Consider the following 12,436-nt stretch of genomic DNA (forward strand, 5'->3'; position numbering starts at 1 on the left):
TGTTATGTCTTTGTTATGTTGATTTTTGAATTTAAGAGCTTAGATTCACTCTAATCTTATGCAACTTTATATCTTGTTTCAATTTCTTATCTCACTAATTCATCATGTATAATTTTTTTTTAATTCTAAACATTTATTTCTTCTACTTTATTATTTAGGTGTGAAAGCCAAAATTTGGAATTTGTATCTTTCATATTAAGCTTCCTGTCTCCTCTTACTTTTGTTTGCCCTTTATAGCATGTATGTTAATACATTTCTCTTCCTTTTTCTATTTTCATTTCTCATTTTAGCATATTTTAGCTTCCTGAAGCATGTTATTTTTAACTTCCTTTTTTCCCTCACACTCTCTCTTTTCTAATGACTTCTTTTTTGTTGTACATTGAGAAGTATTCTCTACCTTTAAAGTTTTCCCAGATGATTATGGGTCTTATATTTACCTCCATGTAAAGCAATTGGCACCTGACTGGCAGGATCCACTTAAGAATTGCCAGACATCGCTGTCTTCAATGCACGGTGAGCACACCCTAAAAGTATTTGATCTAGTTCTGTTGGACTAGAAATATGCATGGGCAGACAGCAGAGATGGAACTCTGAGGAAGTTCATTTCAGGAAACATTAATTGAAGGTCAAGTCCCTTCCAAGAAGAAGCTGAAATTCCAGGTTGTACACATTGTCAGTCAGGAGTCATTTAGCTTAACCTGACATTTTCAGCAGTTTCCAAAACATCTTTATTATACATTATAAATTCATCAAGAAATCCTTTTCATAAATCCCTAGAATTTTACCCAGCCATTCGTGAAGATGAAGTAAAAAAAAAAATCTTGATTCCAATTCCCGCCATTTCTTAGAAAAAAGACATGTACCTAGAGGCACCAACTTGAGATGGAACCTTGGCTCTGCCCTGTCTATCAAGACAATACATATTTTGCTAGTGATGAACAAACATTGGTGGAAAACTCTGGGCCAAAAGGACAATGGAAGGATTCAGTTCAGGATGGTCTTTAATATGGGAGCAGGGCGGTGGAATGAGACAAAATCCATGATATTTGCTCCAATAGGTTGATGGGATCCAGGGTACCTTGGGTGACATGGGAGAGCATGGGGGATGGCATTTGGGGAGGAGGGGTCACAGACACTTGGAAGAAGTGAGCCCTCTGTTTGGTACTATGGTCTGCAGCTGGACACAGCTGGACATAGCCCGGCACACAGGAGGCAGGGACAGGGTCTACCTAGAATTGTCCTTTGAATTAGCAAGTCAGGATAGACTCTGATTAATGACCATTGACAGCCATCCAAGCCATAGTGGCACATACTTGCTCATTTGTGGACACTCATGACACACATTCATACTCTTCCATTCTCTCTCTCTCTCTTTCTCTGCCCCCCTCACCGTCATTCTCACATTCACTCTCTCACCCCACTAAACTCTAAGGTCATAGTTCCATCTCGGACTCATGTCTTTGCCCTTATAACTTGTGTAACCCCTGCCAAATTCACTCCAGTATCCAATAGCTTTCTCACCTTGGCTAAGTTACTTTGACTGTAACTCATTTTCCTTTTCAGAGAGACAAAGGAAATCATTACTTCTGTAAGGTGTTTGTGAAGTTAAATGAGATAAAATGTGAAGTTGCTTAACATGGCAGCCAGTGGATGTGGTTGTCTGTGACACGAGTGTCTTTCTCCAGGGCATCATCCCTGTGCTCTCATCCTCTCTGTCACCATGAGCATGTCCATCTGCTTCCCTTTGCACACAGAGCCCATTCATTCCTCAGTCTCCAGTGGCTGTCTGCCAGGTACCAGAAAACAAAATGCCTTTCACATTTCTGCCCTCATTCATGTCACAGAACCCTTTGAGGGAAGAATAATTTTCTGCTGTATACCAGGGGAGCTGAAGCTCAAAAAGAAGGAAGCAAAATTCTCAGAAGCTCACAGCAGGTCAACCACAGGGTTAAGATTTGCCCCTGGCTCCAGAACTAGTGTGTGCTTCTCCACACCTGACCCCAAGCCCTATAATGAATTTTCTATTGTCTGGAAAGTGTTGAGGGAGGGGACATTCTCCTCTGGTTAAACAGATCTGATTTGCTGAGAAGTTCATGCTTGCTACACCAGATGTTCAGTAAGCATATCTCAGCCTTGTCTGGTAAGTCCCATGTGCTGAATTCTCTCCTTTCACTGGACCCTAAGATGCTTGAGGTTAGAGACCTTGTTTGCTGTAGTTGTATCTTTATGCCTGCTTCTTAGGGCACATGGTACATGCTTACTCAGTTCAAGTAGGTTGAACATATGAATAAATAATTATAATAAAGTTTATGTTCCGTAGTGAATTCAACCCAAATCTAATTGAGAAGAGGAGAAATGAAAAAAGGTAGAAACATTTCCATCTGAACAAGATGCACACACACACAAACATGCACACACATACTCCACTCAAGGCAAGCTTACCCACACACCGTTCATTCCTGGGCACACAGACGTGGCATATTCAACCATGACTGTTTTACTGTTTTCCAGTTGGTGAAGAAATATGGGAACCTTCTTAGTCTGGAATTTGGTGACTGGTCTTCAGTTCTTTTAACTGGATTGCCTTTAATCAAAGAAGCCCTTGTCCACCAGGGCGAAAACTTTGTGAACCGCCCCGTATCACCTATTATAGAACGTCTCTTTCTGAACAAAGGTAAGTGTGGACTAATGTAAGATGTATATGGTTGATATTCCTGTGGTCTGTAGAAGATCACTCTGTGACTAATTGTCCAACACTCCTGGGGACCAGGCCCATCATAACATTCCTGCCCCTGAAGGAAGCTGAGTGCCCGCATTTCCCTGTTGAAGGCATATCCTCAGGGACCCTGGTGGGGTCAGCCCCAGTGTCAAGGATGTGGGTGAAGCTGTGTCACCTGCATGAACTCACTCTTGATGCTTTGATACATCAGTGTCCTCATCACTCAATGTTGTGATATGTCTTGTAAGCAGAAGAAGAGGCAAGGAGTTCTCGATGTCTCTTTCTGCTTTCCCATTGAAATCTCTTCCCCAAGAAGAATGGATGTGTATCTCCATCCTTCTACTGATTATGTGATCCCTCCATGCCTCTAGTTCCTTATGCTTTAATATTAAGACTGTGACCTGCAAGGTATCTCCAGCCTATGTTAGAAGAGTTTTGCATGAATACTTAAAATGATCATTAAATAAACTTACACATTTAACAATCTAACACATTTAACAATTTCAAATCATTTCTTCCACCAAAGCACCCTTTTTCCAGGTGCTTCTGAATTACTCTTTGAAATATTTCACCCACTACCTCTACATCCATTCACTCTATTTGTAATTTGCCATGTGATACCTGGTGGCAGAAATGAGTAATGTAACAGAGAGTAGAACAGACGTAATCTTTGTCATCATGTAACTTACATTCTATTCAGAAAGATAGTATAAATTACTCTAATAATTTAAAATCTTAGTGTTATGAGGGTAAGTGCCGAGCACACCCATTAGGGATCTCTAATCTAGTCCTGAGATTCAAAAAAGCTAATGAATGTAAATGACAATTAATTTAATACAATGAGAAAGCAATAGCCAGAGGGAATAGAATATGAAAAGCCTCTGAGGAGGGAATGAGGATGGTGAACTTGAGGAATTGAAAGGGGGCCAGTGTGGCAGCGCAGGGATTCAATGCAGATGAAGCTACTGAGTTTGACCAGGATCCTTCCTGCATGTTCTTGTTAAGGATGTGGCTTTTATCTGAAGAACAATGGAAACTCTCAAATGGTTTAAGTAGAGAAAGGAGTCATCATGTTCACAATGTGAACTTGAAGACTAATCTAGGCTGTAATGTCAAGAATACAATAAAGAGATAAAGAGACCATTGCAGCATTTTTGGTTAGAGAAGCTGGGAGCTTGGACTACAGTAGATTAGACCAGGATAGTGGCTGTGAAGTTACATGGATTTAAGATCTTCAGGAGGTAAATCCAGTAAGACATGATGACCTAAATGGAGAGAGAATGAGATACTGAGGTGAACACCCAAGTGTGTAGATAAAGGGAAGAAGGAACATATGGGGAAAGACAAGTAGGGGCTGGCCTGGCGGGGGAGTAGTTGTGTGGAGCAAATCAGGAATTCAGTCGTGGATACGCTGAGCTTCAAATCCTTTAAGTCAGCAGAGTCAAGCAGACACCATACGTCTGCAGATGGGAGACAGAAACAGATGCTCAGTATCAGTAGATGTCATTTAAAGTTGTTAGAGTCAATGAGATTTTCTCAAAATGGAAGATAGGGTATGAAGAGAAGAGGCCTGAAGATCATGAATCTTGAAGAACTGCATCTTTTCAAAATTTGATAGAAGTAGATGAATTAGCAACAACAACAAATGGTAAGTTCTCTGTGGTCAGAGAATTAGGAGGAAAATCTGGAGAGTGAGGTGTCCTGAGCACCACTGGAAGAGAGTGTTTCAAGAGAGAGGTGTCTCAGGCTGCTGACGTATCCAGATGAGGTCGAAAGCATCCTGGATTTGACAGCAGGGAGGGACATTTCATGGAGAGGGTGGAGGCCAAAGCCAGACACTGAAAGAGACTGAAGAGTGCTCTGAATGTGAAGACTGAAAGGAGTGTGGCCTCCCCCATATTATGAAATGAATGATGGCCTATTGAACACAGCAAGATATATTTATCCTTTGCCTGTGTTGTTCTTTCAGCATAGGCTGTTCACACTTCCTTGTTTTCTTCAGTAATTCATCTATCTCTTAAGATCTGGCTTAAATTAGAGCCATGCCTCCTTGTGAGTATGGATTTTATCTAATCCATAAGTGCACTCTTCCCATGTACATAACCAACACTGAAATATACTTAGGTGATAAGTTATCAAAGCATGGGCTTTGGAGTCAGGGAGCCTGAATTTGAGTGCCTGTTCAGCTGCTTACTAACTCTGTGTCCTTGCAGAGTTTACTGTGATCACTTTATCTCAGTTTTATCATCAACAAAATTGGGATCTACATTGGAATTTGACACAACATTGTAAAATAATTATAAATCATTAAAAAATTAAAAAAAAAATTGGGCAGCAGTGTTGGCAAGAATGATTGTACCTGCTCAGAGAGGTTCTGTGAGTACTAAATAACTTAGTGCATTAAAAGTACGAATGTGCCCAGCATTGCAAGCAGTCAGTAAATAATAATCATAATACTCATTATACTCACTGCTTTGGGATGTTTCTATGGATAGTTTTCATATGCCTGATGCCTTTCTCCTTCCTTGCATCTGATACATATCCTCACAGTATTTCTTGGCTCTCTTTCATAATGTTGGCTTTGTTTTTCCAGGATTGGTCATGTCCAATGGCCAAGTATGGAAGGAACAAAGAAGGTTCGCCCTGATGACACTGAGGAACTTCGGTTTAGGAAAGAAGAGCTTAGAGGAACGCATTCAGGAAGAGGCCCGCTACCTCACCCAGGCAATAGGAGAGGAAGATGGTGCGTGTGTCTTAGGACAGGTGCAGGAGACTGCGGCTCATTCCTTCACTGACCAGATGCTTAATAAGTGGCCACGTGCCTGCCCTGTGCCCAGCACTGTGTAGGGCACTGAGGGGATAACAGTGAACAACTAAGCATGACCTCCCTACTTGGAGCTGGAGAATTAGACATGAGAAATGGGTATAGAACACATTATTGATTTTAAATCCTGGTGGTCAGTTTGAGTTCCAGGCACTGACTGAGTACTTGCTGTAGGTCAGACCCTGTGGAGGGTGCTGGGGCCACAGTCTCAGAGGTGGTTCTGTACTCGGTGTGTCCCGTGTCATGTAGAGTACACCCTCAGAGGAAACAGAAAGACACCAATTCTCCTCTGCCTCCAGGACAGCCTTTCGACCCTAACTGCAAAATCAAGAATGCGGTATCCAATATTATTTGCTCCATCACATTTGGGGAGCGTTTTGACTACCAGGATGATTGGTTCCAGGAGCTGCTGAGGCTGGTGGAGGAGTTCATGAGTCTGCAGACATCAATATGCTGCCAGGTGAGACGTTCTCACTTCCTACCTTGGATAAAGATGTTGGGCTGATGTCAGACACAGATGAGATGGAATCTTCCTGTTTTTGTTTTTTTAAGCTAATACATAACCTTTTAAAATTGAGTTTAACAAAAACATATTTGAAATCAATCTGTTGAGTGTATTGTTTTAGATAACATTATTAAATATTTACGATAGATAAAGAATGTTATTAATGTCCATGTGAAGTACAGAATTTCATATGATGTACACCTGTGCACGTATGTTGTTTTCTTTAAAAAGCACAATATCTCCATCACCTTTGAGCCCTCCCCTCCATGTATCTCCCTAACCCCCCACCTACATCCTCCCTCAGAAGTTCTCTTCTGTGCCTGGTGCTCCCTGGGCACACTGTTTTGAGATTCATAGTTTAGTTGCCCTTTTTTTAAATTCTGTTTAGTTTCCGTCATATGAATATGGCACTGTTTGTTATTCTTTTCCTACTGATGACAATTGGGTGATTTCCAGGGTGGGGATGTTGTGACTAAAGCTGCCATGAACATTCTTATTCAGTCATTCACATGGACACATCGTCGCATTTCTCCTACATTTACACCTGTGTGTAAAAGTTCTTAAGGTTTCCCAGGTGTCTTCACTGCTTACATGCCCATCCACACTTGACATGGTCAATCACATAATTTTCTAGGCTATAGATGTAGGCGGTTCAAACCTCACCCCTTCCTTGGTGGTCCTGCCCTCCTCCTCGGTGCTGCTGGGCCTGTGAGTCTGTCAGTAACCCTGCTCAGCTTCTTGGTCTCTCATAGTCTTTTTTTTTTGGATTCGGGAGACTCTTTAAGGGAAAATCAGACCCAAGTGTGGACTTCCCCTCTCTGGTGTCTAGAAGAGGGTTTACTTTTATTTATTCCTGACAAGAACTTTGCCTGTGGCTTTCTGGACCCATTACACCAAAATGGATTAAGCAGTTCACATGATTCTTGGTACATTAATGGGGCCTAATGAATGTGCACTATTATGATTATAGTTACTGTTATTTTTGAATAATGTTCCCTGTTCTCACTTCTAATCAGGGTAATTCCCTCATTCAGCAATTCCATTTTTTTCCCTCCTATTAAGATAGAAACTACAAAATCTTGAGAGTTCCGTGGGTACCCAGCTGACTATTCCCAGGGGAGAGAAATTCCTGGGATGGCAGGATGGGGCAGTGGAGCCAGGGTAGAAGCATTTCTTAGAGATGCAAAAGAGACCAGGCCCTTTGATGGACAACTACACATGGTTACTCTTAGTTGAGTTTTTCCAACAGTCCTTTAAGATGAGATGTGTGCAAGGAAATACAGGAATCTGCAAACAAGCACGTTGTGTCCACTGGCTCTGTGTTAAATGTGGGGTTGATCTCATGTCATCTGGTCTTGAAAAAACCTTGGGCCTCACTGGCAGCTAGTTTAAGTAGCAGCAAACCACAACATTATTACTGTTTTTATTATTTCTATTATTACCAAAGTGTGATAGCTAGAAAGCAACAGAGCTAATGGTCAAACTCAGCCTCAGTTTCATTTTGAATCTAAGCCACTTTCCATTATATTACACTATTTTCTAACAGATATTATTAGAAAAAATATCTTGAAAAACCACTTTATTTCAGTGTAAAATGTATTACCCACTTGGAGATTACATCATAGTGGGGATAGACAAATAAATACATATATTGTTTAACTAGATAGATACACGGATACATAGACAGATAGACATGTATTACACACACACACACACACACACACACACACACACACACACACTAGTGATAATTCCAAATAAGTAAAATAAAACAAAATAAAGAAATGGAAAGAGGGTGCAGAAGTTCTGCTAATTATAGGATTATCAGGGAATACAGGTCCAAGTAGGTGACATTTAGCAGCACCTTAATGAAGGAAGGGGCTGGAGCTGTGCAGATTTTGGAGAAAGACCATTCCAGGTGGAGGGAATAGCAAATGCATAGACCTAAACAGGGACATCCTGGGTGTTACCACAGAGGCCAGTGGGGCTGCACTGGAAAGAATAGAATTTTATCTAAATGTCATGAAAAGTCATTGAAAGATTGAGAGCCAGAAAGTGAAATGATCAGTTAAACTTAACAGTTAACCCCTTGGGAGCTCAATGGAAAGTCGACTGGGAATGGGGTTAAGGATGCAATCAGGAAACCTGCTGGAAGCTATTACAGCATCCAGGTTGAAAGGATGACAAAGCAGTTGGAGCTGTGAGAAGTTGTCTGGCACTGGTTATATTGTGGATGCAGGGCTGACATGCTTGGCCAGAGGGTAGGTAAGAAGAGGGGGAAAGAGGTAAGAAGAGTCGATGGTGACTCCAGGGGTTAAGTGTAAACAGAAAAAAGAGATGGAAAGACAGGATGTTTATATTGTGTTAAAAATTTTAAATTGGCACCACGTATTATCCATGATTATTTTGTTTTTCTCAATCAGCTCTATGATGCCTTTCCACGGATAATGAACGTCCTCCCTGGACCCCACCAAAGGCTCTTTAGTATCAGGGAGAAGCTGAAAACGGCCATTGTCCATGTGATTGAAAACCACAAGAGAGATTGGAATCCTGCTGAAGCAAGAGACTTTATAGATGCTTTCCTCCAGGAAATAGAGAAGGTGAGGAATCCAGGGTTGTTTCCAGAGTTTTGTTCTAAAAGACTAAATGAGGGAATTCAAGTTTCTTATTGCTGCTGTAACAAATTACCACAAACTTGGGGGCTTAAAACAACACAATTTATTCTCTTGTAGCTCAGAACATCAGAACTCTGAATCCAGCTTCACTGGGCCAAAGTCAGGGTCATGCAAGGCTGTCTTCTTCTGGAAGAATGGAAAAATCCATTTTCTTGGCTTTTCCAGCCTCTAGGAGCTGCCTGTACCCCTTGACACATGGTCCCTTCCTCCAACTTTAGAGTCATCAATGTCGCACCTTCTCTGACACCAATGTTCTATCTCCTTTTTATGACTTTTTGTCTCCCTTTTAACAAGTGTCTTGGGAACATATTCAGCCCCCTGGGATGATTCAGGATAATCTTCCCATATCAAAATCCTTAACTTAATCTATGTACAAAGTCCCTTCTGCCATATAAGATGCAGTCCCCAAGCTCCAGAGATCAGGACATGGACATCTCTGGGGCTCATCATTCAGCCCAGCAGAGGGGAGTAAATTAGAGGCAGCATTTCATAGAGTGGAGAAATATCATTAACTCAGAACTGATGAGAAAATTACAAATAAAGACAGATCTTAGAGTAGCTCATGATGAAAAAGAATACGAAAATGAATGCATGTATATTCATGTACTGAAATTAACTATATTCAATTTAAAAAAGAAACGCATTCACAAATGTTAAATTAAATGTTTAAAATTAAAAAAAAAAAGAAATAAAGATAGAAGTTTAACCATATTTGGCTGTAGGCCTTTGAAACCTGAAATACTGCCTTGTTATAGTGTATTCTCTACTCTCTACTCAAATCTGAAGGAGCTAAACACAAAGGAAAGGTAGGTTATTGTTTCATTATTAGCAGGACCAATGCCCAGTTCCCTAGTCTTCCCTCAGCTCGCCAGCACAGAACACAAGTAAAGCTGAGTCTGCTGTCAGAGTTCAGTCTCGAGTGGGAGAGACTTTCCTTTCCTCCTTCATCCTCATATCATCCACTTTCCAAACATTACAGCAAAGAAGCAGGGAAAAAAGCCAAATTGGATATATAGCCTTTATGTGGTAACCCTTCTGGTTAATACACATCACTGCATTCCTGTCATCATCTGTGAATCATCAGATTATTTATTTCTCTCCTGGAATTGACAGAAAGGTAGATTTCTTTCCATCTTCCCCCTATTTCCCCTTGTTGACATAGCATTAGTAGAAGGATTGGTTTCTCCTCAGAGGAGGAGATTTCACCTGCTGTAAGGTGTGCAGGTGTGAGACCACACGCAGAGAAATGTTGACACAGTGAAGCTTCTGGAGGAAGGTGGTAAAGATGCTGGAGAACCATGAGGAAAGGTTGTTGGAATCACAGAGTTTAAGCTAGAAAGGAAAAGGATAACAGGGAGACATGAGAATTGTTGTGCTTCACAGAAATTCACTGCATTCTTTCAGCACAAACACGTGTTGAGTGTTTGCTGCCGCCTTTGTATCTCACGTAATTCATGATGCCACCATAAGGGGTGAGTATTGTTAGTTCTATTTTCTCAAACAGGAAAGTGAAGCACAGGGAGAGTTAGTAACTTGCTCAAGTCACACAGATAGTAAATGATGTGGCTAATGTTGGAACCCCAGGCTTTTTTCCAAGTCTACTACTAGATTGTAACAAATTATGGGCATAAAAAATTAGTTCTTTTGATTTTCATCAAGCAAAGATAACAATACATGCAGCATTTGGGGCAGGAGGATCTAATGACAGTCCGTCCTCCTGAGACGGCCAAAGGGCAAGTCGTTTCTCCTGGGGGTCTCTCCTTCCATGTTCTCTCCAGGATAAAGCCCCTGTTTGTTGTGACAACCAAGAACCATCTGGTTAAACCAACAAACATCGTGCTTTCTAGCATAAAGGCAATGCTACCTCAAGTTTCAATGAAGAAAGCCTCGTCTACAGCACCCTGGACCTCTTCTTCGCTGGAACGGAGACAACTGCAACGACGCTGTGCTGGGGTCTGCTCTACATGGCCTTCTACCCAGACATCCAAGGTGAGCATGTCAGTGGGTGTGCCTGGGCAGGTCAGGATGGCGCCTCCTGGAACACACTTCCCAAAGTTGGGGCCAGAAGACAGATGGAGGATGGAGAGATGGTAGGACATTCACAGCACCAGATGGATTGGAGAATGAGCACATTCTTCAGTTTTTCTGTCAGGACTGTGATGGGTCCACATAATACAAATATAATGGAGAGTCCTTGCCCTCAGGAAACTCCCAGTCTAGTAGGGAAAACAGTGAAGTCCATGGACATCATGGTGAATTCCTAGAAAGAGTTACATGCCATTCAGAGATGAAACCTGCTCGTGGCCTTCCCTCCTGTTAAGTCATGTCTTCCACTGTCCTGTGAATGATGTTCAGACTCCTGAGTCTGGTGTGTCCTGCCCTGTGATGCGCCCCTCCTGCCTGTTCAGCCTCAATTGTACCCACCCAACATGGTGGCCTCACTAAATGACATGTGGTTTTCACTGCCTTGTCCTTATTTGTGCCGTCACACCTGCTCCTCCCTAGAAGTAAAACACAAGAATGTATTTCCCTAATTTCTTTACACTTTAATCCACTAGCTCTGCTTGAAGAATCTGCTCAGATACAACTTCCACTCAGATGTCACCCCACTCTCTGGGAAACTACCAAAGTTTCCTTCCTCTGGAGACAACCACGCGCACCTCCCTCACTGTGATTTCCATACATTAGTGAGACATCCTTCCCACAGGCTGTAGTTCATTGGAGGTCAGGGACTGTGACATCATTTTTATTTCTCTAGACCCCAGAACAGGTTGAGCACATGAAGCATAAAGACTATTGGGATACAGGTTTTCAAACTGGGGTAATAGTTTATTAACAGAACATAAAGTCAATTTAGTGGATCAAGACCATTTTTTTCCTAAATTAAAAAATTTTAAAAAGATTAGAAAAGATTAGAGTGCTTCCTGTGTATTAAGGATAAGTTTTTTCTCATGAAGCTTTATTTATTTCCTTATATATGCAGAAATGTATGCTGTATCTGTTTGTATATTTTTGTTCATGTGTCATGATGTAAAGTGCACTTGTAACTGTGAATTACAGGGTTTTGTTTTTAAGTTTAAAAGTCACCTCGTTAAGATCTAGATTTGGCTTCTCTATTAGAGGTTCCAATATAACAATGGCTTAAAATGACAGAAGAAGTGGAAGCAACACAAGTGTCCGTTGATGGATGAATGGACAAACAAAATGTGAAAGGCATTGTTATATTATTCAGCCTTGAAAAGGAAAAATTCTCATACATGCTACAACATGAATGAGGATATGACACTAAACTAAATAATCCATTCCAAAAAAGACATATACTGTATGTTTCTATTTATACAAGCTATCTAGAGGGATTGAGTTCATAGAAAGTGAAAGTCAAATGGTGTTTGTCAGAGGCTGGGGGTGGGGAACATGGGCAGTTATGATTGGATGGATGTAGAGTTTCAATTTTGCAACATAAAAAAATTCTGGAAATTGGTCATACAAGAATATGAATATACTTAACATTATTAAATTGTACATTTAAAAATGGTTAAGATGTTAGATTTTACATTATGTGTATTTTACCACAATTTAAAATTTTTCAATGATCATAGTGAAAGAAAAGGAACTTTATTTTTCTCTCAAGTGAAAAAATCTAAGCTGGACTCTGCAGAACTCTGTGGGGCCCTAGGTCCTTCCAGTGTGTTGCTCTGTTGCATCTAGAGTGA

General features: G+C 41.0%; 1 protein-coding gene across 1 annotated transcript in view; it reads left to right on the forward strand.

The window, feature by feature from the left end:
- The window catches only part of LOC105096274 (cytochrome P450 2J2), a 31,006-nt gene that overhangs the window by 9,193 nt on the left and 9,377 nt on the right, over nucleotides 1-12,436 (forward strand). The window contains exons 2-6 of the mRNA XM_031465240.2: nucleotides 2,512-2,674; nucleotides 5,313-5,462; nucleotides 5,843-6,003; nucleotides 8,472-8,648; nucleotides 10,571-10,712. Of these exons, the coding sequence (XP_031321100.1) occupies nucleotides 2,512-2,674; nucleotides 5,313-5,462; nucleotides 5,843-6,003; nucleotides 8,472-8,648; nucleotides 10,571-10,712 (793 nt within the window). The remainder of the gene's footprint in view (nucleotides 1-2,511; nucleotides 2,675-5,312; nucleotides 5,463-5,842; nucleotides 6,004-8,471; nucleotides 8,649-10,570; nucleotides 10,713-12,436) is intronic.

This window comes from Camelus dromedarius, chromosome 14 (genome assembly GCF_036321535.1).
Source record: "Camelus dromedarius isolate mCamDro1 chromosome 14, mCamDro1.pat, whole genome shotgun sequence".
Lineage (NCBI taxonomy): Eukaryota > Metazoa > Chordata > Mammalia > Artiodactyla > Camelidae > Camelus > Camelus dromedarius.